At 37.8% G+C, this 25,212-nt stretch overlaps 1 protein-coding gene across 4 annotated transcripts in view; it reads left to right on the top strand.

The window, feature by feature from the left end:
* PALLD (palladin, cytoskeletal associated protein) overlaps window positions 1-25,212 on the top strand; it is a 401,027-nt gene that overhangs the window by 205,710 nt on the left and 170,105 nt on the right. For all 4 annotated transcript variants that reach the window (XM_072719731.1, XM_072719730.1, XM_072719732.1 and 1 more), the window contains 2 exons: window positions 2,008-2,127; window positions 4,599-4,941. In XM_072719731.1, coding sequence (XP_072575832.1) covers window positions 2,008-2,127; window positions 4,599-4,941 — 463 coding nt within the window. The remainder of the gene's footprint in view (window positions 1-2,007; window positions 2,128-4,598; window positions 4,942-25,212) is intronic.

The raw sequence follows: 25,212 nt of genomic DNA, 5'->3' as shown, positions 1-25,212 counted from the left end.
TTTTTTACCCTCAGGTGGTACTTTTTTCTTCAGTCTTTGAAATCTAAAATATGTTTTGAGACAAATTTACTAATTTTTGTTACTGATAGTTGGATTAAAGGAAGACACATTATTCTACAAGTCTGAAAACTTTTCTCTTAGCGGGCTGTCAGAGAAGGAGGTTGGTAGAGAAACATTTTCTCTTCTCCACTTGTATCACTTAGCTATTACTGCACAATACAGCATCCCCTAAATTAGTAGCTTAAAGCAGCAGCCATTTATTTAGTTCATAAATCTGTGGGTCAGCCATTTGGCTTGGCCTCAACTGGGTAGTTCTATGGTATGTGTCAGTCTTGGCCAACCTCATTGGACTAACAATGTGGCTGTGGTCAGCTTTGAGTTGGTCTGGGAATGAGTTAGTCTAGGTTGTTATTTGTTAGAATGGTTGATCTCTGCTCTATGTAGCTCTTCCTGTGACCAGCACTGCCTTATTCCTCTAGCATTGCAACAGGGTTCCAAGAGATAGAAGCAAACAAGGTCCCTTGAGGCTTTGACTCCGAACTGACCAACATCACTTCCACTGTATTCTAGAATAAAGCAACAGACAAGGCCAGCCAGCCAGAATTTAAGGATTGGGAAAGTAGATTGTGCCACTTGATAGAAGGAGTTGCAGAGTCACATTACACTCATCCACACTCTGCGTGGATGCAGAGAAGACAGTAATTGCAGCCATTCTTGCAAAAAGTCTACAATACTAAGTCTTACATTGCCCACATAATATGGGAATAATCAATAGAGTCTCTGTGGGAATCAAAAATAAATCACTTCTTTTGTTACTAATATAATCTGTTTTACTGATAAAATATAATTATTCAATTTAAAAATAGTTAATACACTCTAGATTTGGCTTTTTAACACTAACAGGTTATATTTACTGCTAGCAGAGCATTTATTATGTACCAGGCAGTGTCCCAAACACAGCGTATAGCCCATCACAAGAAGAGGTGGTTGTTAAGAGTGTGGAGTCTGGAACCTGACTTGGCTTGAATTCTGATTTTACCACTTTTTAGCTCTGTCACCTTGGCAAATCAATTAGTTTTATTGCGCTTTAGCTTCCAATCTATAGAATGGGCTAATAATAACCTAAAATGTGAGAAAAACAAAAGGATTAAATCTATTTTCAGTGTTGATAATTGTACCTAGTGCCTGATGAGAGCTTTATTATAGTCAGGTATTGTATTGTCACTGTCATGGTCATCATCTGCCATGGTATCCCTGTGATAGTTAATTTTATGAGGCATGATTAATACCCTATAGGTAGGTTCGTTATTTTCTCCATTTTACAGATAAACACATAAGTGGAGGTTGACTAAAGTCACAAAGGCAAGATATGGCAGGACCATTATTGAAGCCCTGGCAGCTGGTGCCAGAGTCTGGGCTTTTCATGCTATACAATCCAATACTGCCACAATATATAACAGTAGCTTCCACGGTAGTTGTGTGCAGGCCTAGCATCTACATATTTTGTTCTTTTCTCCCTATTGTCAGCATTTCAGAGAAGATTGATCTTCCCTGCTAATTGCTTCTCAATTGAGCAGACATAAAAAGCTGCTGCACTGTAGTTGAAAAAACTTCCACATATACTCAACTAAACTAGGGAAGAGGAGAATAGAACTGGCATCTACTGGGCATCTTTCATATGCCAAGTGCAGAGTTATATACTTGGCAAACATCTCATTTCATCTTCACAGATAGCCCCATTAGGTATATATTGTCCTCATTTTATAGATGAGGAAACCAAGGCTGGTCTTGTCTAAAGTCACAAAGAATGAGTCTGACTCCCAAGCTTTGGCCATGATGCTGAACTGCTAAATTACATGTAAAAAAATTCTATTATGAATACTTTGTAAAGAGATCGTATAGTAATTGTTACCTAATTTGCTTGTTTTAGAAAGGCAGAGGCTCTGACCTCTTCAAGTGACTTCCTGGTTTCACTCTGATGAGTTACTCTATTTTTTTCACTTCCAGAGGAGATCTGTACCCTAGTTATCGCTGAGACTTTCCCCGAAGATGCAGGGATCTTTGCATGCTCGGCAAGAAATGATTATGGATCTGTAACCAGCACTGCCCAGCTGATTGTCACCTCAGGTATGTGAAGAGTAAAAAATTGACTGGGTTCTGTTCCCTAGTAGTTGGTGTGTGGTTCACCACAGCAGAAAGAACTACCCTAGAGGAGAACTCACCCCTTAGGAATGCTTGTTACCACTCCAGGAGTTATCCTAACAACCAGTGTCTCATCGTGAAACAAAGGCTTTGGGGGAGGGGGAATGGAAGTAGAGATGAAAAACAAAAAGATAATGACAGTGTAACACAGTGTAACTGAACACAGGGGCTATTTTCTAAGTCTTGCAGCTTGGTCTTGGAAACAATGGATCTGGTTTCCTAACATCCTCATGCTAACTCCGAATCATGCTAACAGCAGAAAGCCACCTCTGAATCAGAGGTGTGGTCATTCTCTGCAATGGCCAACTGAAGAGCTGGTCCTTGCACAAATCATTGTTTGAGCCATGATTGAAACTTTTGAAAAAGTAATACAAGGTAAACCTAATGTAACTTGGAGAAGCTGTGAAGATCTTAGAAATCAAATTTCATTGAAAATGAATTTTCTGATACGGAAAAAAACTAAAGCAGTATATTATCCTGTTAAAACTAATATTAAAAACTAGCCAGGGCAGCCCGGGTGGCTCAGTGGTTTAGCGCTGCCTTCAGCCCAGGGTGTGATCCTGGAGACCCGGGATCAAGTCTCGTGTCCACCTCTCTGCATAAGCCTGCTTCTCCCTCTGCCTGTGTCTCTGCCTCCCTCTCTGTGTCTCTCATGAATAAATAAATAAAATCTTTTTTAAAGAAATCTGAATTAAAAAAAAGATTTATTTGTTTACTTGAGACAGAGCGTGGTGGGGGAAGGGGCAGAGGGAGAGAACCTCAAGCTGACTCTGCTGAGCAGGGAGCTTGATCTCATGACCCTGAGATCATGACCTGACCTGAAATTAAGAGTTAGGTGCTTAACTGACAGAGCCACCCTGGTGCCCCTGGATATATATATCTTTAAAGATTTTATTTATTCATTCATGAGAGACACAGAGAGACACACACACAGGCAGAAGGAGAAGGAGGCTCCCTGTGGGGAGCCTGATACAGGACTCAATCCCAGGACTCCAGGGTCATGAGCTAAGCTGAAGGCAGATGGTCAACCACTAAGCCACCCAGGCGTCCCTGGGTATTTTTTTTAAACTCATAGATGTACCACTTGCAAGGGTTACCTGAAAGCTTTTTCCTTTATTTTCTTATGTCTTTAGTTGACTATTTTCTCCTCTTACTAATCAGCTTTACTTTAACTTACTTTTATTGATTCATCACTGTTATTTACTTTGCAGTAGTTTTTAAAATAGTACTTTGACCAAGCCTGGCACATTGTACATACAGTAGGGAATCAAGAATTGGGTTGTGGCTGCATGAGATAGACTTGGGGAGAATTGAACTGCACTTTGATGTCTTCAGAAGAGTGAGAAGTTGGTGCTAGGTGGCAGCAGAGGAACAAACAAGACTGGCTTAAGGATATTGGAATGCAAACTGTGTAAATGCTTTTTTGGTTAATAAAAGAAATGTAAAGTTGACTGGTTTGGTGATGGAGCCAATATGGACACAGGAAACAGAAAGTCTGGTGCCACAGTTGGAGCTGCAGAGCAGGAAGGATTTCAGGGTTTGATCCTGAGGTGGCTTGAGACCGCCCCATCAGATGGCCCTGGCAGTAGTGCCATCTCCAACAACAGAGCCAAAAACTCTGGTCTGTAAACAATTTTGTGGCAAAAATTGGCATGCGGTCTTTCCCATTTTCACCAGAGGTAAATCTGCTGCAGGCCAAACATAATCAACAAATATTTTTTGAGCTTTCAGTTGAGCTCAGTAAGGATTTTTGAGTACATTCCAGGAGCTCTGTTGGGCTCTGGGCAAGGTGAGGAATCCAAGGATGACATGATCTTATCGCAAGATGTTTTCAGTTTATTGAGAGTTAACGAGTAAGTTTCTTTGGTACTGAATTACAGCCGTGACAATTATCTGAATTGGAAAAACATTATGTATGAGATCATAAGACAGAATTTTATTTTCCTTAGGTTTAAATAGAATGAATATCCATTGCCCATCACAGAAAGCCTTTAGAGTTTGAGCTAATGTCAGTGAGGCACAGGTAGGATGTTCATTTGTAACCGCGGATTGCAATGTGAGCAAAGAAGGCATTATTAGTTGATGTTATTTGTGTTGTCATTTTTTACCAACTTCTGTGTTTAGGTCTTGTTTGAAATTTGTTGATGAATTGGTAGTTCATCTCTCTGCTTGTGGGCACAATCAGGAAATAAAACAGGTAGCAGTCCCTGAAAACCAATTTGGAAGAACCAGACCCTCCATCTGGCTTTGCTTGTGGATAATATGAGGGCAGCAGAGCTGCCTCCTCTTTAACTACTTAGTGGGGCACAGGGATTTTCAAGTAGTCTCTGACAGCATGAAAATAACAGTTCAACTATAGCATCTTATTATTTTTCCCTCTCTCTCCACATCCTTAGCCAACACTGAAAACTGTAACTATGACTCCGTGGGAGAATCCAACAATGATCACTTCCAACACTTTCCACCTCCTCCTCCAATCTTGGAGACGAGTTCCTTTGAGTTGGCTTCAAAGAAACCATCTGAGATCCAGCAGGTGAACAGCCCTGAGTTAGGACTCAGCATGGCAGCCCTTCAGATGCAGTTCAATTCTACGGAGAGGGAAACAAATGGAGTCCATCCCAGCCATGGAGTAAATGGACTGATTAACGGCAAAGCTAACAGTAATAAATCTCTTCCAACACCAGCTGTCTTGCTTTCACCCACTAAGGAGCCACCACCTCTGCTTGCCAAACCAAAACTGTGAGTATTTCTGCATGGTTTTATAATATTTTCCATACCCCTGCTAAATTGCCTTTCTGGCCAGGGAAAACTTTTTGCCTGGACTCAACTATATGGCAGGTTGCCTTTTCTGCAGGCAAGTTGTCCCTAGCTGATGTGACCTTGCTAACAATGTGAGGGGTTGGGTGTCCTTCAAAAATATAAAAGATGCCTAAAAATAAAGAAGGTAAATGAGAAAACTTGGTTAAATCTACCCTTTGCTAAAAGCTATAACTGGTTTCAGCTATAAAAATATCTATTTGTGGTGTGGCCTTTCCAATGTATAGCAAGGATTTAGCCACTCCCCAGAGGTGATTGAAAAGGAAACCTACTTTGAGTTTGTTATTAAAAACATTTCCAAGTGTTTTGAATTTAAGAATCAGGAAATCTGACAGAGATAATCCTGGGAAAACTGAAAGCTGAGGTTAGAAATTCCGTGTGCAGAACCTGGGGAAGAAGAATGAAACCAGAGATAACCAGGCTCCTCAGGGAGAAGAGTGCCCCACATAATACAGCCTACTTGGCTTTGGAATTCCATAGAACTGCTTCTTTTCATGAATACCACCTTCATATTTGATATCCATTATTTTCTTAGGATGATAAACCTTCCATGAGCTGTTTCCGTTGGCACCACACAGTGGAGAGTTGTTATGAATGGAGCCATTACAATGTCAGAGAGAGGCAGAAATCAATTAACTCAGTAGTTTCTATCATAGCATAACAGACCTAGAATTACTGCCTTGATAGAGGTCAGTGGAGATGTCAGAATCGTATAAAATGTCTACTCTATGAGGTCACATTTCCATTCGAATGAATTTACCAGAATCAAGGAGTTATTGCTTCCCTAGTACTGAACAGCCTACTCTTCTCCTGTTATCAGCTCATTTGTTAGAAATGTTAGAATGTATAAGATGTCTCAATTAGAATATCTTACCTTTGCACATCACTTTGTTTATTAAGTGATTTCATGAGCCTTGTTAGACTAATCAAATACATCAGCCACAGAAATGTCTTAAGTTAGCAAATGGGTAGACAACTTTAGAAAAAGAAACTTCTGGACAATTTTGTGTTGAATTCTCAAAAATCTGTCTATTACTGCCTCACACTTAATTTTGCATTTTGGCCAAACTTGTTTTTCAGGCAGCTAGGCTACTAGTGGTGTATACAGTAGTGTAAAAGATACAGGGTGAACATTTAATACCTGTGTTCCAGCTCCACTGAGATGCTGAATAGGTAAAATGAACTGAAAAGTGGCAGCCTTAAAAGAGATTTAGACCCTGGCAGCTCCATCCCAGAAATTAATTGTCACTGCTGTCTCCTTTTATCTTTGTATTTTGAATCTGTATTTGTAGGGCTTTTAATGAAATGAGGGACCTGCTCTCCTAGGAAAGACTTTTAATGATGAGGACTTCACTGAGCTATTGATTAAATGAAGTGTATCTACCATAATGACTGTCATAAATTATATATAAATCACGGGAGAGCAAACATGAAGAGCTGTGAACAGACGTTTACAGCCCTTCTTATCTCAGGACTTTCAGCAACTTGTTAGCCCATGGCTCTGCTTTACAGGGATGTTAGTATGTGTGATGGGGGTGGGGTATCTCTACCAAAGAGTTCTGAGTTCAGTGACATGAGTAGCTTAGGGGTGCTGGGGTGGCTCAGTTGGTTGAGTGTCCCACTCTTGATTTCAGCTCAGGTCATGATCTCAGGGTTGTGAGATCGAGCCCCATGTTGGGCTCTGTGTTCAACAGAGAGTCTGCTTGAGATTCTCCCTCCTTTCTTTTCCCCTCCCTTGACTCATAGATACACATACTTTCTCTCTCTCAAATAAATCAATTAAAAAAAAAAAGATGAGTAGCTTAAGTTTAAAGAGTGACAACTGTGATTTGCTATTAGCCAGATTTTCAATACAATGTAAGGTATAGAAAAATGGACTTTATTGCTTACTCTCCAAATAGAGGGTTTACTCTGCTTCATGAGGAAATTTGGGGAAAGGCAAATCACCTAATAATAAAACCTGGTAGCTTACATGAAACATTACTTACACCAAGTTTTACCACTGGTTGTTTTTTTTCCCCCAAAATCTTCATGTGCTTAAATATATTCTCAGAGTATCACTTAATTCTTTTCATATTGTATTAGTACCTGCTGTTTACTAGGTAGAAAATAAAAATATGTGATAACACTTTCAAAATACATATTTTAAAGTTTTCTTATGAGGTATAATACTTTCTTGGATTTGTCTTAATTACAAAGTAAATGTATACTTGATGTGCCAATTCAAACAATACAGAAGAAATTAAAAAGTGAATGCTATTTGCTTTTCCTCTTCCATCCTGCCTTTTTGAGGTTGAACCAGTGTTACTGGTTCAGTCTAGTCTTCCAATCCTTTCTCTATTGTCATGGTCTTTTCTGAAAAGGTTTCTCATTGTTTTACAAGTGAGCCATTGATAGAGGAATGCTTCATCATTCCATTGAATGACATCTGTAATAATTTAGAATGGCATTGAAATTACTGACAAGGACTACAGACAGATAACTACCAACTAAAATTCTTACACATGTCTATTCCTTTTTCAGACATTGGAGAGAAAATGAAATTTTGCCTCTTACTGTTGGCAGTTAAAAAGTATGCATTGCTCTAATCTTTTTCCACTAGCCTGTGATTTTATTCCCTTTCAAGAAAGGAGAGGCTTATATTTTGGGGCTATATTTTATGGCATTTCATTCTTCTGAATCATTTGTAATCAGATAAATAGAAAACAATTTGGAGGGGGTAAATAGTAGGAATCAAAACATTTACTCTTGGAATAAATTAACCCAAAAAGCATGTTTGACTCGTCAGATTCCTTTCTTTTTTTTTAAAGAAGTAGTTTTTTTTTTTTTTTAAGATTTTATTTATTTATTCATGGGAGACACAGAGAGAGAAAGACACGCAAGCAGAGGGAGAAGCAGGCTCCATGCAGGGAGCCCGACTTGGGACTGGATCCCCGGTCCCCAGGATCACGCCCTGGGCTGAAGGTGGCGCTAAACCGCTGAGCCACCCAGGCATCCCAACTCCTCAGATTCCTAAGGAATTATCATTTTCAAAAAGAAAATCTCTGCATTTTTTCTCTCAATAGTTGCAGTACTGATGATGAGAAGAAAAAAAATCAAACACTAAACTGGAAAGATAGAAATATCATGAATTGTTTTCTTTAGCAGTCATGATCCCTTATATCCCACCTGAAGTCCTCACCAGTAGCTTTGCAGCCTCCCAGACCTCCAGCCGAGTCCGCCCTACCTGTCCTGAGGGCCAGTTTCCTGGCTCAGCATCCTGCTGACGTCCACTTCAGTTTCTGCGTCTCGCAATGTCTTCGTGTCAAATACCGTCCCTCAAGTAGAAGTTTAACATGATTCATTCAATAGGCTCTTCAGTAAGTACCAGATGCCATGCACATTGGATTTTTGGCATAATGTTACCACTTGCGGTGGGAATAGAAGTGCACTTAGAACACTACACAGGAAAAATTCCTAAATGAGAGTTATGTGTTCGATACTCATAATCTTCTATGACAGTGCAAAGAAAAGAAGCAACATGGTGCTGAAGTCCTAATTCTTATCAGAGAAAAAGAGAAAGGAATAAGTACAAACCTACCTTAGGAACTATTTGTTACATTGTTTTCCTTGTTGGAGTACACCAGATAAGTCTGTTCCCTCCCACTCCCTGCTAATTATGTCTGAAGATTCAAAATAAACATAGGGCTCAGTTTGTGAATAGGAAAGAAAATCCCTGTTTCTCTTTATTCCTGCCAAAACACAGTCCTTCAAAGGCATGGATATGTATGGGATCCCCAGGAATAAACCCTGGAAGGAAGCTTTGGAATGCCAAATTTAGTAGGTGATTTGCAAAACGTATAGTAAAGCGTGGTTGTGGTCATGTTTTTCCACTGAGCTCACCTCCTAAATTAGACCAAACAATATCTAAATAACATGCTGCTTTCAAATCTCATTTGCTTCTTTGTTTTTAATATTCTTCCTGTCTTGTGGGAGGGAGGGAGAATATAAACCTGTGGAGAAAGCAAAATGAGAAGCCAAAAGGGAGATTTCTGAAGGGCGAACCAACAGGCAAGTCTTCGCACCCAGGAAAAGGACAAGTCAGCAGATAACACGATGCACACTTGCCACTCTGGTGCCTTAGCCTGAGAGTCCATGCCCTTTGACTGGAGGAATGAGAACGAAATGTTTCCAGAATTTTTAACATGCTTAATCAACAGCTAAGCTAGATATGGATTTAACTCTTTGTCCTGGTCTTAACTGCTTTCTCTATCCCTTGCCTCTAAGGAGAAAGCATCGTCATTTCCTATCTGAAAAGGGTAAAATGATTTCAGGCTGAATCGGGCTTTTGGAAATGATGGCATTTCATTACCTTCATCTCTGTCTTTCTCTTTCCTCTCAGTCCCACCCTTAGACACCTCATTGTTCCCACAGCTCTTGTCTCAAGAGAGGGGCATGTCCTAGATGCTCATTCATACTGAGGCCCTGGGGGTTTTGTGTGTCACATCAGCGCAGCTGTGGCCTGACGAAGTGAAGCGGTGTCTGCAGCCCTAAGTGATCATCAGCACTGTGTAAAATCAGAGACGTAGCCTCTCACTGCCTGTGTGAGAATGAGTGAGGATGGTGTATCGGAGAGACCGAAGAGGAGGAGAGAGCAGCCCATGTCCCTCTCTTTAGCAGTGTTTGAACTATGCCCAGCTTGCTATATTTGGAAGTTCCTTAAGGTTTCCCCCACACTTCAAGCACAAGTTGTTCCTTGGCCTAGAATGTTCTCTCCCCAGAATGTTCTACTAGTAGCTGGCCTCTTCTGGCTTTCGGCTCCCAGCTTAATGTCCCCACCTCCCCTAACCACCCAATCTAATGCTAATTCTCCAGCTGTTAAACTTGGCTCTTCTCAATAAATCATCCTCTTTAATGACCGCATAGCATGTAACTCTTTCTGATAGCTTCCTATTGACTTCTTGTTAGTATGTGTACTGCTTTTGCCCCTCTATTATAATGCGAGCTTTTTGAGAATAGGAACCTTGACCATTTTTCACTGCCTTTTCACCAGGACCTAGACCAGGGCTGACATGATCAAAAACATTTTTGAATGAGTGAAGCAGGAACAGACCAATGAAAAGGAAGAGCAAGCTCTCCTACGATTAGAGCAAGCCTGTTTGTTCCGTTTAACCTCATACCTAGATGGACTGAGATTTTTGTTTTCAAACCTCATCAGTTCCAGAGTTTTCCTACTTAATCATACTTTTCCAGCTGACCTCATTTACCTTATACACAGAATGATATGAAGAACTAAGTAAGAATCCCATGGAATAGAATGACATTGGAAAAGTTTGTTCAGCCAAGTTACTCAATTTGGGGACCCTTTCAACTCCTCCTCCTTTTCTCCTGTGTTTCATTAACATTTTAATTTTTTTTTCATTAACATCTTACTTTAAAATATCATGGAGAAAGTGAGACATTTGAAAGGTCTGAAAGGACATTTTCCCTCTCTAGTACATACTTGGAGTGTCAGTTGGCCACAGTACAATCAAACCGCTAGTTCAAGGTGTGTGTACTTGACATGTTAACACTCCCATCAGATGCCAGACTTTTGATGAAAGACTGAGAGCTTCTGTGCTACTCCCTTCCTGTCCTGTTGATGTTGGACGGCTGCTCGAACTCCAACATACGGCTTGGTCAGTATAATTTAGAGAGTTGAACATTTTTCCATCCTTTAACCTCTACTAATTGCTTCTCCCTCTGCTATGTCTCTACCTCTCTATGTGTGTCTCTCATGAATAAATACCCTCTACTAATTGGGATGCAAGAACTCATTATATCACTGACATTAGAATATAAATGGTTTCCTATGTTCTGTAAACCTTACCTTATAGGTTTAACACACAGGCAAGGAGAGGATAAGCACAACAGTTTGAGGCAAAATAAGCAACGGAGATTGAAGAGGTATAATCATCAAGCAATTATAGAGAGGTCTTAAGTGTACATAAATGTATTTAAAAATCTAACACTTTTCATTCACTATTAATTGAGCATCAGCAATGTGTTGGGTGCTGAGGACACACAGATGAAAAAGACAAAAGCATTACCTTTGAATAATATATGATTTAGTGATCACTAAGATCATATCGGCAAGAATACACCAATGAATTCTACACATCTTTAAATGTTATGTAAATGTTGTAGGCAAATGACTAATTCCTAAGTTAATTTCAGTGCAACCCAGTTGCCTTCTCTTCCTAATTTAATATTTGGAAGATAAGCCATTCTGCTTTTGATCCTGAAGACTTAATAGGCAGCGACTTCCATTTCTGGTTAAATGGTTTTTGTTATCTGCTGAGTCTAGTCAAATAACAAAGCAGTCTAATAGCAGTGAAAGTGCAAGCTATGGAACGAGCAGGGCCTTCAAAATAATATTAGGGCAAAAAGAGCAGAATGCAGTGTTTTCAATTTGTTATAAAATCACATCTATACAAACACACGCACACATTCACCAAGCACATTGGAGAATGGTGAATAAGGAATGTAGGTAAGATCATGGCCTTAATCTTGTAGCACCTGGCCATGCATGCAGATATGGGCTCTTCATAAATACAACATGATGATGACTATGCATTAACAGTGTTGGTGTTGGATCACTGTAAAAACAACCCTTCCCTGAAATGGAAAATTCAATCAAGGAACTTCCTGAAGTGTGAAACTTTTAACTAAGGAATAACATTTTGATGTATTCTTCCTCGTGATTTTTTTCATGTAAAAATTGGCTCTGATACAGTGTCGCGTTCTTAGATATTAGAATAATAGTACTTTGCTGTGCTAGTGTTTTGGTGAATATAATGTTTAATTACATTTCCAAAAGGAGGTCGAGTCCTTATTTTTATGGCTGGTAGTCTTATTTTGTGTCCAAAATATAGTTGGAAATACTTACAGATACCCCATGTGCATTCAAAGGTGGTCCTCAACCATCCATAAGAAATCCTATATGTGCATCTCAAATAATAGATGCTTTCCATGAAAGAGTAAAACTATGGTGCAATATTTCTTCAACATTTCCGTCTCATCTTGCCTCAGTATGTATGAGAGCTCCTTTAGTGATTACAAAGTAATTTGATTAAAGTCCCTGCTGGGTAGTGGCCTTTTGGAAGGGCCAGGGCTCAGCTCAGAAATCAGATGGAGCCATATATGAGCAGTATGCTTAGAGATGATGCTTGGATCTCATGTCAAAATAACAACGTAGTGTTAAGCCCCAGAAAACTAGAAACAATTGTATGTATATACAGCTTAATATCAATTTTATGAGAAAAACTTAAACCAACTAAAAATGTGTGTTTTTATTAGAAGGAATTATATCAAAATAATACCATTGGTTCTTTGGTGGAGTTTTGAGATTATCTTTTCTTGTTAAGTAGTCCTGATTTTTCAGCTTTTCAACACTAAGGTTTATTACATTTGTAATTACAAAGTATTATTTTGAAGGAAATAAGCACTTCCAATTCTGTTTGCACCATCCTCCCTTCTGCATTTAACCTCAGCTCATTCTTCTTTTCATCATAGATGCTCCCTTCTCCATAAGAGTATCCAAGTTCAATTTTGAGCACAGTTGAAAGCAAAATGTTCTGGTACTGAATATTCTCACTTTCCCCAGTTGGAGCTTCTCTCTTCTAGAAGCCAGTGGCTTCAGGATTCCATCTGGGTTTCTAGGACCCACCTTTGGAAGCCCTCCTCAGAAAATGTCCTAAACTCCAGAATGACTTTGCTTTTCCATGAACACTCTAACATCCCCACACCAACCAAAACTCCCATTCTTTCAATTGCACATTTCAAAAGTGACAGGAATAAGATAATTTTTCACCTTTAAGTTGAAAATAAGCCAACTGTTTTTGAAGATTGATATTTAATGTATAATCCATACGAGGCCTTCCACAGGAAGGAGGATGAAAACTTTTCCCTCAGAAGAAGCAGGGAAGGGGAAAAGATGTAGGAACAGAAAACTGAAGTGCTAAGCCAAATAACAATATTACCAGTAAGATATATGATGAAGACATTTGCTGCAATAGGAAGGATAATTATGGTAAGTGTGAGATTAAGAACAGTGAAAAAGGCTAAAGAGAACTCTGAGAGGTGATCAGGATACCAAGAAAGGAGTGCCATGCCATTTCCTAGCAAAAGTGAGAACACATATTAGAGTCGGTGAGCATGTTTTGTGACTTTATTTCAAACATAATCTTTACTCTGAAGGGAGGAACTGGCAAGATGGGGATGCTATAATATTTAATGTGATGATCCTTGAGAAGTGTCCTCGAAATCCTCATCCAAGCAGTGTGTGGCATCAGAAAGGAAAGCAGAGAAAGGCAGATCAGGACTTAAGGGGGAAAGAGATAATGACTCAAGAAAATGGCAGTAACAGCAAGAGGGAAAATGACTCAAAGGGAGAATGAAATGGGAAGATAGGAAAAAGGAACAGTGGTTATGATTAGAGGACTCTGAAAGTTCAAAATCTTAAAGGCCCTCCAAGTGCTGAAGGAATTTAAGACATTATCTATTAGAGTGGATAGTTGAAGTGGAAGTTAAGGTCATAGCAGTAGAGGAAGTGGTCAAGGAACCATGAAGTTAAGATGTTAGAAAGAACTTAACATGGATGGTGGCCAGAAGTGATGGCAGGAAATGAAAGGCTAAATGGTAAAGTCATTGAGAAAAATGAGGAAATGGCTGAGCTTGTTGGTGACAACCAAGGAAGAGAGAGTGATATAGGTGGAGCACACAGACTTCAAAAAGGAGCAGATGTTGGGTGAATGACGGGCAAAACTGTTGTAATAGCTTTGGAGACAGGTGAGCATGCAGAGCCCTCCATGCTCAGAGAAGATCGTGATGAAGTTAGTAGCATCATCAAATAAAGACATTTCAGTTAAGACAAAAGCATTTTTTTAATTAAAAAAATTCTTTAAAAAGATTTTATTTATTTATTCATGAGACACACACACACACACATACACAGAGAGAGAGAGAGAGAGAGAGAGAGAGAGAGAGAGGCAGAGACACAGGCAGAGGGAGAAGCAGGTTCCCCACAAGGAGCCGGATGCAGGACTCTATCCCAGATCTTGGGATCACGCCCTAAGCCAAAGGCAGACACTTAACCACTGAGCCACCCAGGTGTCCTGACAAAAGCATTTCTGATGAGAATAGAAAGTGTCCTTGTTGGTTAGAAACAGTCAAAGAATCCTGCAGACAATAGAAGGAATCATGAGAAGGATGACAACCAGGGAAGGGAGAACAGGGAGACAGCTTTAGGGGAGATGTTTGCATCCGAAGAGGTAAGATGAGAGAACGAGAATATCCTGGAGGATCACTTGCTGTTATTTCATGAAGATTACTTGTAGTTAGAAGCTGATAGAGCCATTTCCAGTATAATTAATGTCTTCTGACCTCTGGATGTGAAGGTTCCCACTGGTATAATAACTGCCTGCTCTGTTTGTTTCTTTTTTTTCTTTCTTTCTTGCTCCAGATTGCTGCTTATTTTTTTAATTTAACTTCCACTTCAACTATCCACTCAAATAGGTAATGTCTTAAATTCCTTCAGCACTTGGAGGTTCTTAAGATTTTGAGAGTCCTCTAATCACAACCACTGTTCCTTTTTCCTGCCTTCCCATTTCATTCTCCCTCTGAGTCATTTTCCCTTTTGCTGTTACTACCATTTTATAGTTGCTAACTTTTTCTATTCAAGGCAGACCTTGAATTGGGTTTTTATTGAACAAGCCTATTTCCTATATTTGGATATTTTGAACAATTGTTCTCAATTAACAGGTCTCTCATCCATATATATTGAATTTCACTTTGTGTCTTCAACTTTTACTACTGGAGAATTTATTTCTTATACTTCAGGCTAAAAATATGTGAGGTTGCCAATTTTTTACCATTGATTTATTTTTTCTGCTAATGTGTAAGTTTTTCATTCAAACTAATATATCACCTAATGGTGAGAACATTAGTAACAGGGAGGTTTATTTTAGTTGGTTTCTATTTCATGTGTAAAAGCAGATGATTCATTTTCTCAACAAACCTAAGAATGACTGCTTCCTTACTTAAGTTATTATTATACAAACCTTGTAGATAACAATGGAATCGATGTAGATTTTTGAAAACCTTTCCATATGTGGAAAGGTATTAAATATGCTTTCATTTGGTTTTAAGAATAATTCATATATTAAGCTAATTCAAGAAACTGTGCAGATTTTCATGAAACAGGTTGGCTGGTTAAACTTATATGTTAAGCACATAAGTTTGCTTCATTACTCAAAAGAGAACTATAAATTAATTGCTGAATCTCAAACTTTGGTATACTAGGTTCATGTCTTCTGACCTCTGGATATGAAGGTTCTCACTGCTCTGTTTCTTTTCTTTTCTTTTTTTTTTTTTTTTTTTGTCCTTTCTTGCCCCAGGTTTCTATATTTTTTTTAAATTTAAATTCAATTAATTAACATATAGTGTATTATTATTTTCAGAGGTAGAGTTCAGTGATTCATCAGTTGCATATAACACCCAGTGCTCATTACATCCTGTGCCCTCCTTACTGCCCATCACCCAGTTACCCCACCTCCCCTCCAGCAACCCTCAGTTTGTTTGCTATGATTGAGTCTCTTATAGTTTGTTTCCTTCTCTGATTTCATCTTGTTTTATTTTTCCCTCCCTCCCTCCATGCTCCTCCATCCTGCTTCTTAAATTCCATATATGAGTGAAATCATATGGTATTTGTCTCTGACTGACTTGACTCAGCTTAATCCCTTTCTAGTTTCATCCCTGTTGTTGCAAAAGGCAAGATTTCATTGTTTATGAGGGCTGAGTAGTATTCCATTGTGTGTATATACACCACATCTTTATCTATTCATCTGTCGATGGACATCTGGGCTCTGTTTCTGAGGGCTTTTGTTAGTATGTGCATTGATTGTAAAAGGTTTTTGTTGCTGCTCAGAGGAAATGCCCCAGTAAATTTATCCATCTACTTAATTTCTGCATTCACATTCCCACTGTGTTTGCTCTACCCCATCTCAACTCAGAAACCTTGAGAATGTATTTGCTTTGTGCCCTCCTCCATTTCATGGCGTTCCTTAGGTCTGTTTTTTATTTAAATGGAATGATGTGGGTATCTACAGTAGGTAGCACTTAAGGGATTCCAGTGCGAACCTCCTGATGAGAAGCTAGTAAAACCAAGGAGTCACTGACATACTATCTAGATATTTTTACTTCACTATGTCAGGAACCAAAAAGAGTAGGTGCAGCTATCTAGTATTCTTTTTCCTCATAAGAGTTTATAAATAGGTCAAATACGGGTAATTATATGCCTCAGCTATAATTTTAAACTTGCTGCTTTCCTAGTAATTGGCATTAAATATGAAGGTTGTGAAAGATTTCTGGAAAGACCACAAAATATTTTCTTGTCTTCATTTCTTTCTTTGTTGAAATAGTTCATATGCCATCTGGTTTCAGGAATGTATCATTATATGCAGTGTTTGTAGCAAAAAAAAAAAAAAAAAAAAAAGCCATAAAAGATGGCCTGAGTACAATGCAGTGCAAAGTAAAAATGTTTTTTGTTCTCTGTACTTTCTAAAATTGAGTTTATAGTTTGGTCTTCCAAATAGTTTTAGCCATGGGGTAAATCCTTGCTTTGGATGATTGTATTTTCATGTCTCATGCCCTCCTCTCCCTTGTAGCTCTTAGCTCTTGCTTTCTTCAAAGGGCATCCTTTAAAACAAATGTGAAATGTTTACACTTATTTGTATTCTATCACAAAGCGGTTTTACACAGAGGAGAGAGGATTATTGATGATGAAGCATTCTAGAATAGCAGCAAGAGTTCCACTGCATGTTTGTTCTAATTATTCTACCATTAAAAAGCAGAATTATATTTGGTTGTGTCATTATTAAGGCTTTCTGATACTAAACAGCTGCCTTACTAGAGAGAAGTTAATAAAGGATTTTTTGTTTTACTGAAACCTGGTAGGAGGAGGTTACTAAAAGCAATTAGGTGGTTGCAGAACTTACTTTTACTTGAGAAGTTAAGTTACACTGAGGACCCTGGTCCCCATTTCACCATGAAGGCAGCTTGAAAGAAATTTGCAGTTGTTATTTTGCATTATAACAAGGGAATGAACAAAAGCTCCCTTTGTTGACTCTGAAGTTTCGCCTGGTGCTAGACCATGAGCAGCAGCTATGCTTTTGCTTTGTATCTGGTGCTGTGTCTGATCTCCTGTCTTCTCATACTGGAAGATCTTGGAGTAGACAAAATGCAGGCAGGCAAATATGCAGACTTGAACCTGGATCCAGTTCAGGCCCCAAACATAGAAATCTGGATTTGGATGGAATGAGAATGCGGAGGGTTCATGCTTGTAGGAGGCATTAAGACATGGGCCAATTTGGAATGTTTTGGTGAGCCCATCCTGGGACTCTAACTCTGTGTCATGGAGCTGGATGGGAGGTTGGTTTGAGTTAAATTGACATTTTTGTAAGACCATAACCTCTGAAAAGGACCAGAAGTTACACCAACTTTGTTGATGTCTAGCAGATGTATAAATGGAACTTTTGAATTCATGTCTTTCTCCCAGATCCTTATCGTTTTGAACTGTATACTCTGGGTAGACTAGAATAAATTAATTTTGCATGATATGAGAAAATAGACATGTTCCTCTTGCTAAGCAAACTTCACTTAGTTATGAGCAATCTTTCAGATATAATCCCAGATCGACAGGTCTTTTTTCCCCCTCCTTGGGTCAAATTTCCTCCATGTTCTAGTTTCATATGAAATCTATAAACATCAACATTTCATATTCTAGGAAATTATTCATTTCTGGATCCATGGTGAATTTAGCATGTACTGCAGTATACTGTTTAGAGGTGAGACAATTATCGTGGAATTTATAAAAATTGAAAAACCGTTATATGCAGTCATAAGCCAAGAGACTTCTACCGTACTCCAGGTACTCCAACCCTAATAAAGGCAAGTAAAAGTTTGGATATTTATTCCAATAGAAGCTGTTGTTGTCATCCCACACTTAGAACAAGTAGACATTTTTGACATTTTTTACTCTAGAAACTCTTATTGCTACTAGTTATATAACCTGGACATGTTTCATATTGATATGACATTTCAAAATAAAGGATTATTCCACTGCAAAAAACTATTTGAGACTTTATACAAATATGAGCAATCAGTATTAATTATTAAAATATTTGGAAAAGGACACTATGGCACATTTGCACTTTATTTTTCCAGTCTTTGTCATGGATTTTTTTTTTCTTTTTACACTGAATTGTTTTTTCACCAGCTCTCATTGGGACCATCAGTGCAGCTAGTCAGCATTTTCTTAAACATTTTTTTCTCATGACATCTTCCTGCTGCAAAAGTACTGTCCCTGAAATGCGGGAGACCTCCTTCCTGGAATGCCCCATTCTCTGCTCCATTCTTTTCTTTTCTTTTTTTTTAATACATACCACAAAAGTTTTTAAATTTAAATTCAGTTAATTAACATATAGGGTATTATGATTTTCAGAGGTAAAGTTCAATGATTCATCAGTCTTCTATAACACCCAGTGCTCATTATGTCACATGTCCTCCTTAATGCCCATCCCCCAGTTATCTCATCTTGTCCTCCACCTCCCTCCAATGACCCTCTGTTTGTTTCCTATGATTAAGAGTCTCTTGTGGTTTGTTTCCCTCTCTGATTTTGTCTTGTTTTATTTTTTCCTCCCTTCCCCTATGCTCTTCTGTTTTGTTTCCTAAATTCCACATACAAGTAAAAAAAATCATATAATTGTCTTTCTCTGATTGACTTATTTTGCTTAGCAGAATACCCTTTAGTTCCATCTATATTGTTGCAAATGGCAAGATTTCATTGTTTTTGATGGCTGAGTAATATTCCGTGTGTGTGTGCGTGCGCGTGTGCGTATCTCAACATCTTCTTTATCCATTCATCTGTCAATGGACATCTGGGCTCTCTCTCCATAGTTTGGCTACTGTGGACAGTGCTGCTATGAACATTGGGGTGCAGGTGCCCCTTTGGATCGCTACATTTGTATCTTTGGGGTAAATACCTAAGTAGTGCAATTGCTGGGTCATAGAGTAGCTTTATTTGTAACTTTCTGAGGAACCTCCATACTGTTTTCCAGAGTAGCTGTACCAGTTTGCATTCCCACCAGCAGTGTACAAGGTTTCCTCCTTCTCTGCATCCTCACCAACATCTGTCATTTCCTGACTTGTTGATTTTCCTCTGCTCCATTCTTGACTAGCTCTCCAGGCTTAACACACAGCCACACCCCTAAAACTTCAATGTCATCCTGGAAGTACTTTTCACCTTTACTTATGTTGTCTCCCTTGATTTCCAAAGGCTGTTCCACTTTTTTGTTTTATTTTCTTATTTGCCAGAAGTATACTCTCTAGCAGGTTTCAAAGAAAGAGTGTAGGACAAATTGTTTCTGGATCCTACTTATCTGAACAAACGTTTTTATACTATCCTCACACTAAATTGATAGTTTGGGTTTGGAATATAGACTATGCCTAAGATTTTTGAAGGAATTACTTCAGATCCTTCTAGTTTCTTGTGTTAGTGTAGAGGAATCCAATGAGCATCTGCCTTCTGTTGTGATTTTTTTTCATTTCATACGTAGAACCTTCTGTATATCCCTAGTACTCTGAAATTTCTTTGATGATATACAGTATTTTTCAGACACTGTAGAGGATATTTAGTGGCCCTTTTGATCTTAAAACTCATGGATATATTCTGGAAAAATTTCCTGTATTATTTTTTATTTCTTCTTTACTTTCTCTGTTCTCTCTGAAACTTGTATTATCATGATGTTAGACTCCTAAGCTGATGTTCTAATTTTCTTGCTAATTTTCAGCAAATTTTCTGTAGATATTTTCACTTTTGTCTTCCAGATGTTCTGCTGAATTTATTTCTATTGTATTTTTATTTCCCAAGACTTCTTTTCATTCTATAATTTTTTATAGCATCCAATTCTGTTTCATGAATACTATGATGTCCTTTATCTCTTTACAGATATTAATCATTGGAGTTTCTTTTTTGGGGGGGTAGGGTGTCTGTTGTTATAATTTAGCTTCCCCACCGCCATTCCATACATTTTTCTCTATTCCTTCAGGTTCCTTTTCTTCTCTGTGTTTATTTGGGCTGAATTTCATGTTTGAGGATTTTGTTAAATGTCTCTTTGACACCAGCAAGTTGAATAGGAACTTTGGTTGGGATTTGTCAGCTGGTCGACATTACTCTAGGATTGAGCAAGGACTCCAGATACCTGTATCTACAGGTCTTTTCTAATAGGTTAATCAGTTTCTCCAGAAGGAAAGGCATTCAGTTTCCTTCCTGGGGCAAGGGTGGACAGGACTGGTATTTGCTTGGCAGACAGCATCTGGGAGCTGAACAGGGTAGGGGAAGGCTTTCATCATTTAGTGGATACTTTCGTGTAATTCTGTATCCCCATCTTCAACCTCCTCTCTTGCTTTTTTGTTCTGCTACACCAGGTGTTTCTGGATCTGTTTCATACTGACTCTGTGTCTCAGTAATGGAAACCTGTTTCCAGACACGGTGGAAGAGGAATGGTGGACTAGCTACAAGACCAGGGGAGTGGAGATGGCTGGTCTCCTACAGACTCTGAATCGATCCTCTCATATTCAGTCCCATCCCTCTCTTCTATTTTCTGAGGATTCTAGTGATCAAGTTTTCTGTTGATCAAATTTGATTCCTTCTTGTTTGATTCACCTTCTGTAGCACTTAGGTTTCCACTTTCCTCTCCTGCTAACTCAGTGACAACTCATCCATTCACTTTTTGTTCCAACGAACTTAAAATTTTTTATTTCTTTTTTTCTCTCTCCCTGCCTCACTCCACCTCCCCTTGGTCCCTCCCTCTCCCTTTCCCTCTCTCCCTTTTTTTAGGTTTTAAGGGAAGGAGCAAAAATAAATGGATCTGTTTAACCCACTGTGTTTAAGTAAATGCCAGTTTATGGCTTTGGACCTTCTTTTTATTATGTTAATTCCAGTATAGTTAATAGACAGTGTTGTTAGGTTCAGAGGTACATTGATTCACCAATTTCATATATATCATCCAGTGCTCATCATGATAAGTGCACACTCCTTAAACCCTATCACCTGTTTCACCCATCCCACTTCCCATGTGGTAACTATCAGTTTGTTCTCTATAGTTAAGAGTGTGTTTCTTGGTATGTCTGTCTCTCTCACTTGCCCTTTCTCTTTTCTCTTGCTCATTTGTTTCTTAAACTCCACATATGACTTAAATCATATGGTATTTATCTAACTGTGACTTATTTTGCTTAGCATTATACTCTCTAACTCCATTCCTTGTCATTGCAAATGGCAAGATTTCATTCTTTTTTATGGCTGAATAATAATTCATTGCATATACATAACCACTCTTCTTTATCCATTTATTAATTGAATCCTTTAAGCTCCTTTTCTGTCTTGGATATCATAAATAATGCTGCTATAAACATAGGGGTGCATGCATCCCTTTGAATTCATGTTTTTGTAATCTTTGTGTAAATACCTAGTAGTGTGATTCCTGGATCCTAGGGTAGTTGTATTTTTAACTTTTTTTTTTTTTTTAGACAGTGAACATTGAGGTGGGCAGAGGAAGAGGGAGAGAGAAACTTTAGCAGATTCTTTGCCGAACTCTGAGCTCGACACAGGGCTTAATCTCATGACCTAAGCCAAAATCGAGGATTGGACACTTAACCAACTGAGCTATCCAGGTGCCCCAAATCTTATTAACTTTTTGAGAAACCTGCATACTACTTTTCAGAGTGACTGTACCAGTTTGCATTCCCACTAACAGTGCAAGAAGGCAGGCACCCAACCACTGCGGCTTTAACTAATTTATAAGTTCTGAACCTTTTTTGTGGCATCTTTAGGGTTTTCCAAATATAATAATATAATAGCATGTCATCTGCAAATAGTGACAATTTTAGTTTTTCTTTTCCAACTTGAGTGACTTTTTTGTTTTTCTTGCTTAATTGCTCTAGCTAGGAATTCTAATACTATGTTGAATAAAAGTGGCAAGTGTGGGAATCTTGCCTTGATCCTGATCATTCAACTGTGATTATGATGTTAGCTGTGGATTTCGCATATACGACCTTTATTATGTTGAGGTGTATTCTTTACCACTGTGTTGAGAATTTTTATCATAAATGGATTTTGAATTTTATCAAAAGCTTTTTCTGCATCTGTTGAGATGATCTCATGAGTTTTATCCTTTATTTTTTTAATATGGCATATCACATTTATTTGTAGATGTTGAATTATTTTGCATCCCTGGAATGAATTCCACTTGATCATAGGGTATAGTCCTTTTAAGGTGTTGTTGAATTTAATTTGCTAATTTTGTGGAGGATTTTCATATCTATGTTCTTCAGGGATATTGGCCTATGAAATTCTTTTCTTGGAGTGTCATTGTCTGGTTTCAGTATGAAGGTAATGCTGGCCTCATAAAATAAGTTTGGAAATCTTCCCTCATTTCTGTTTTTAGGAAAAGTTTACAAAGGATTGGTATTAATTCTTCTTTAAAAGTTTGGTAGAATTCACTAGTGAAGAATTTATCTGGTCCTGAGCTTTTGTTTGTAGGGGGATGTTTTTGATTATTGATTCAGTTTCCTTATTAGTAATTGATCTATTCAAATTTTCTATTTATTCCTGATTCATTCTTGGTAGATTATGTGTTTCTAGGACTTTATCTATTTCTTCTAGATTGTCAAATTTTGTTGTTCTTAGTAGTCACTTATGATCCTTTTTATTTTTGTGATATCAGTTTTAATGTCTCCTCTCATTTCCTATTTGAATCTTCTCTTTTTGTTCCTCGTGAGTCTAGTTAAAAATTTATCTCTTGTAAAGTTAGGCAATTTGAGATATTTGTTTGTTTCTTAATGTAGGTATTTATCTGTGTGAGCTTCTCTCTCAGAAGTGCTTTTGCTGCATCCTGTAAGTTGTGTGTGTGTGTGTTCACTTATATCAAGGCATTTTAAAAATTTCTCTTATGATTTCTTCTATAACACAGTGGTTGTTCATTAGCATTATATTTAATTTCCACATATTTGTGAATTTTCAAGTTTTCTTGTAATTTATTTCTAGTTTTACATCACTATGATTGGATTTCAGTCCTCTTAAATTTATTAAGACTAGTTTTGTTGCCTAACATATTATCAGTTGAGGAGAATGTTGTTCCATGTGTGCTTAAGAAAAATGGTGGTTTTTTTTTAATTGTTGTTGCTTTTGAATGGAATATTCTGTTTGTGTCTATTATTAAGTCTACCTGGTCTAACCTGCTTTTTGAGGCTGATGTTTGCTTATTCATTTTCTGTCTAGACCTATCCATTGATGTAAGTGAGGTATTAAAGTTCCCTATTATTATTGTGTTGCTGTTTATTTCTCCCTTTAGGTCTGTTAATATTTGTTTTATATATTAGTTCCTATCTCCTATATTGGATACATAAATATTTTCAGATGTTATATCTTCTTGTTGGATTGGCACCCTTATTATTATGTAATGCCCTTCTTTGTCTCTTACTAGAGTCTTTGTTTAAAAACCTATTTTTTTCTTATATAAGTATAGCCTTTCTAGTTATCTTTTGGTTTCCATTTTCTATCGTTTTCACTTTCATTATCTTTTTCCATCCCTTTACTCTGAGTCTGTGTATGTCCTTGCATCTGAAATTAATCTCTTGCAGGCAGCATATAGATAGGTCTTGTTTTTAATCTACTCTGTGTCTTTTGTTTGGACAATTTAGTCCATTTACATTTAATTAATTATTAATAGGTATGCACTTAGTGCCATTTTGTTAACTATTTTCTGGCTGATTCACAGTTCCTCAGTTTCTTTCTTATTCCGTTCCTTTATTATTTCATGATTTAATGTAGTAGTATGCTTAGATCCCATTCTTTTTATCTTTGTATATCTACTATAGAATTTTGTTTTGTGATTACCATAAGACTTACATAAAATAATTTGCATTTTTAATAGTCTATTTTAAGTTGATAAATTTGAATAGATATATATTTTAAAGATTTTATTTATTTATCCATGAGAGATACAGAGAGAGAGAGAGAGAGAGAGAGAGAGAGAGAGGCAGAGACACAGGCAGAGGGAGAAGCAGGCTCTATGCAGGGAACCTGACGTGGGACTCGATCCTGGGTCTCCAGGATCGCACCCTGGGCTGAAGGTGACACTAAACCACTGAGCCACCCGGGCTGCCCAATTTGAATGTATTTTAAAGCTCCACATTTTTACTACCCCATGTTTTATGTTTTGGTTTTATTTTTACATCTTTTGTGTATCCCTTAATAATTATAGTTACAGTTATTATTACTACTCTTCTAATCTGCATGCTAGCTTTGTAACTGATTAATCCATCACCTTTGCAATATTAGATTAACTGAATTTTACTGTATATTTACCTTTACCAACTTGTATACAAGTTGTTTTTCTCTTGCTATTTGTAAGATTCTGTACTTTAAGTTTTGACATTTAATTACAATGTATCTTGGTAGGTTTCTTTGGGTTCGTTTTTGGAACTCTCTGGGTTTCTTGAATCTCAGTATCTGTATCTTTTTCCAGGTTAGGGAAGTTTTTAGGCATTTTTTTCCTCAAATAAACTTTCTTCTTCTATCTTTATTCTCCTTCTGGAATCCCTGTAATGTGACTCTTGACTCTTGGTCCATTTGGTGGTGTTCCATTAGTCCCCTAAGTTATCTTCACTCTTTTTCATTATTTTTTCTTTTTTCCTACTCTGATTGGTTGAGTTCCACTGTCCTATTTTTGAGTTCACTGGTTCTGTCTTCTGCTTCATCTAGTCTGCTGGTGAATCCCTTTCGTGTGTTTTTCAGTAGTTATTGTGTTTGTCAACTCTGACTTCTGTATGGTGCTTTCTTATATATTATCTTTGTTGAATTTCTCATTGTGTTCATCTGTGTCTCTCCTGAGTTTGGTGAGCATCTTTATGACAGTTATTTTCAACTTTTTATCAGATAACTCATTTATCTCCATTTCATTAAAGACTTTTTCTGAGGTTTTATCTTGTTTGTTTGAAAGTCCTCTGCTTCATTTTCTTTGTCTCTCTGTAGGTATTTATTCATTAGACAAAATAGCCACTACTCTCGTTCTTGAATGAGTGGCCCCATGTAGATGAGCCTTATTGTTAACCCTA

The sequence above is a fragment of the Vulpes vulpes genome, chromosome 9 (genome assembly GCF_048418805.1).
Source record: "Vulpes vulpes isolate BD-2025 chromosome 9, VulVul3, whole genome shotgun sequence".
Classification (NCBI taxonomy): domain Eukaryota; kingdom Metazoa; phylum Chordata; class Mammalia; order Carnivora; family Canidae; genus Vulpes; species Vulpes vulpes.
The sequence above is the reverse complement of the archived record's forward strand: the minus strand, read 5'-3'. Positions and strand labels throughout refer to the sequence as shown.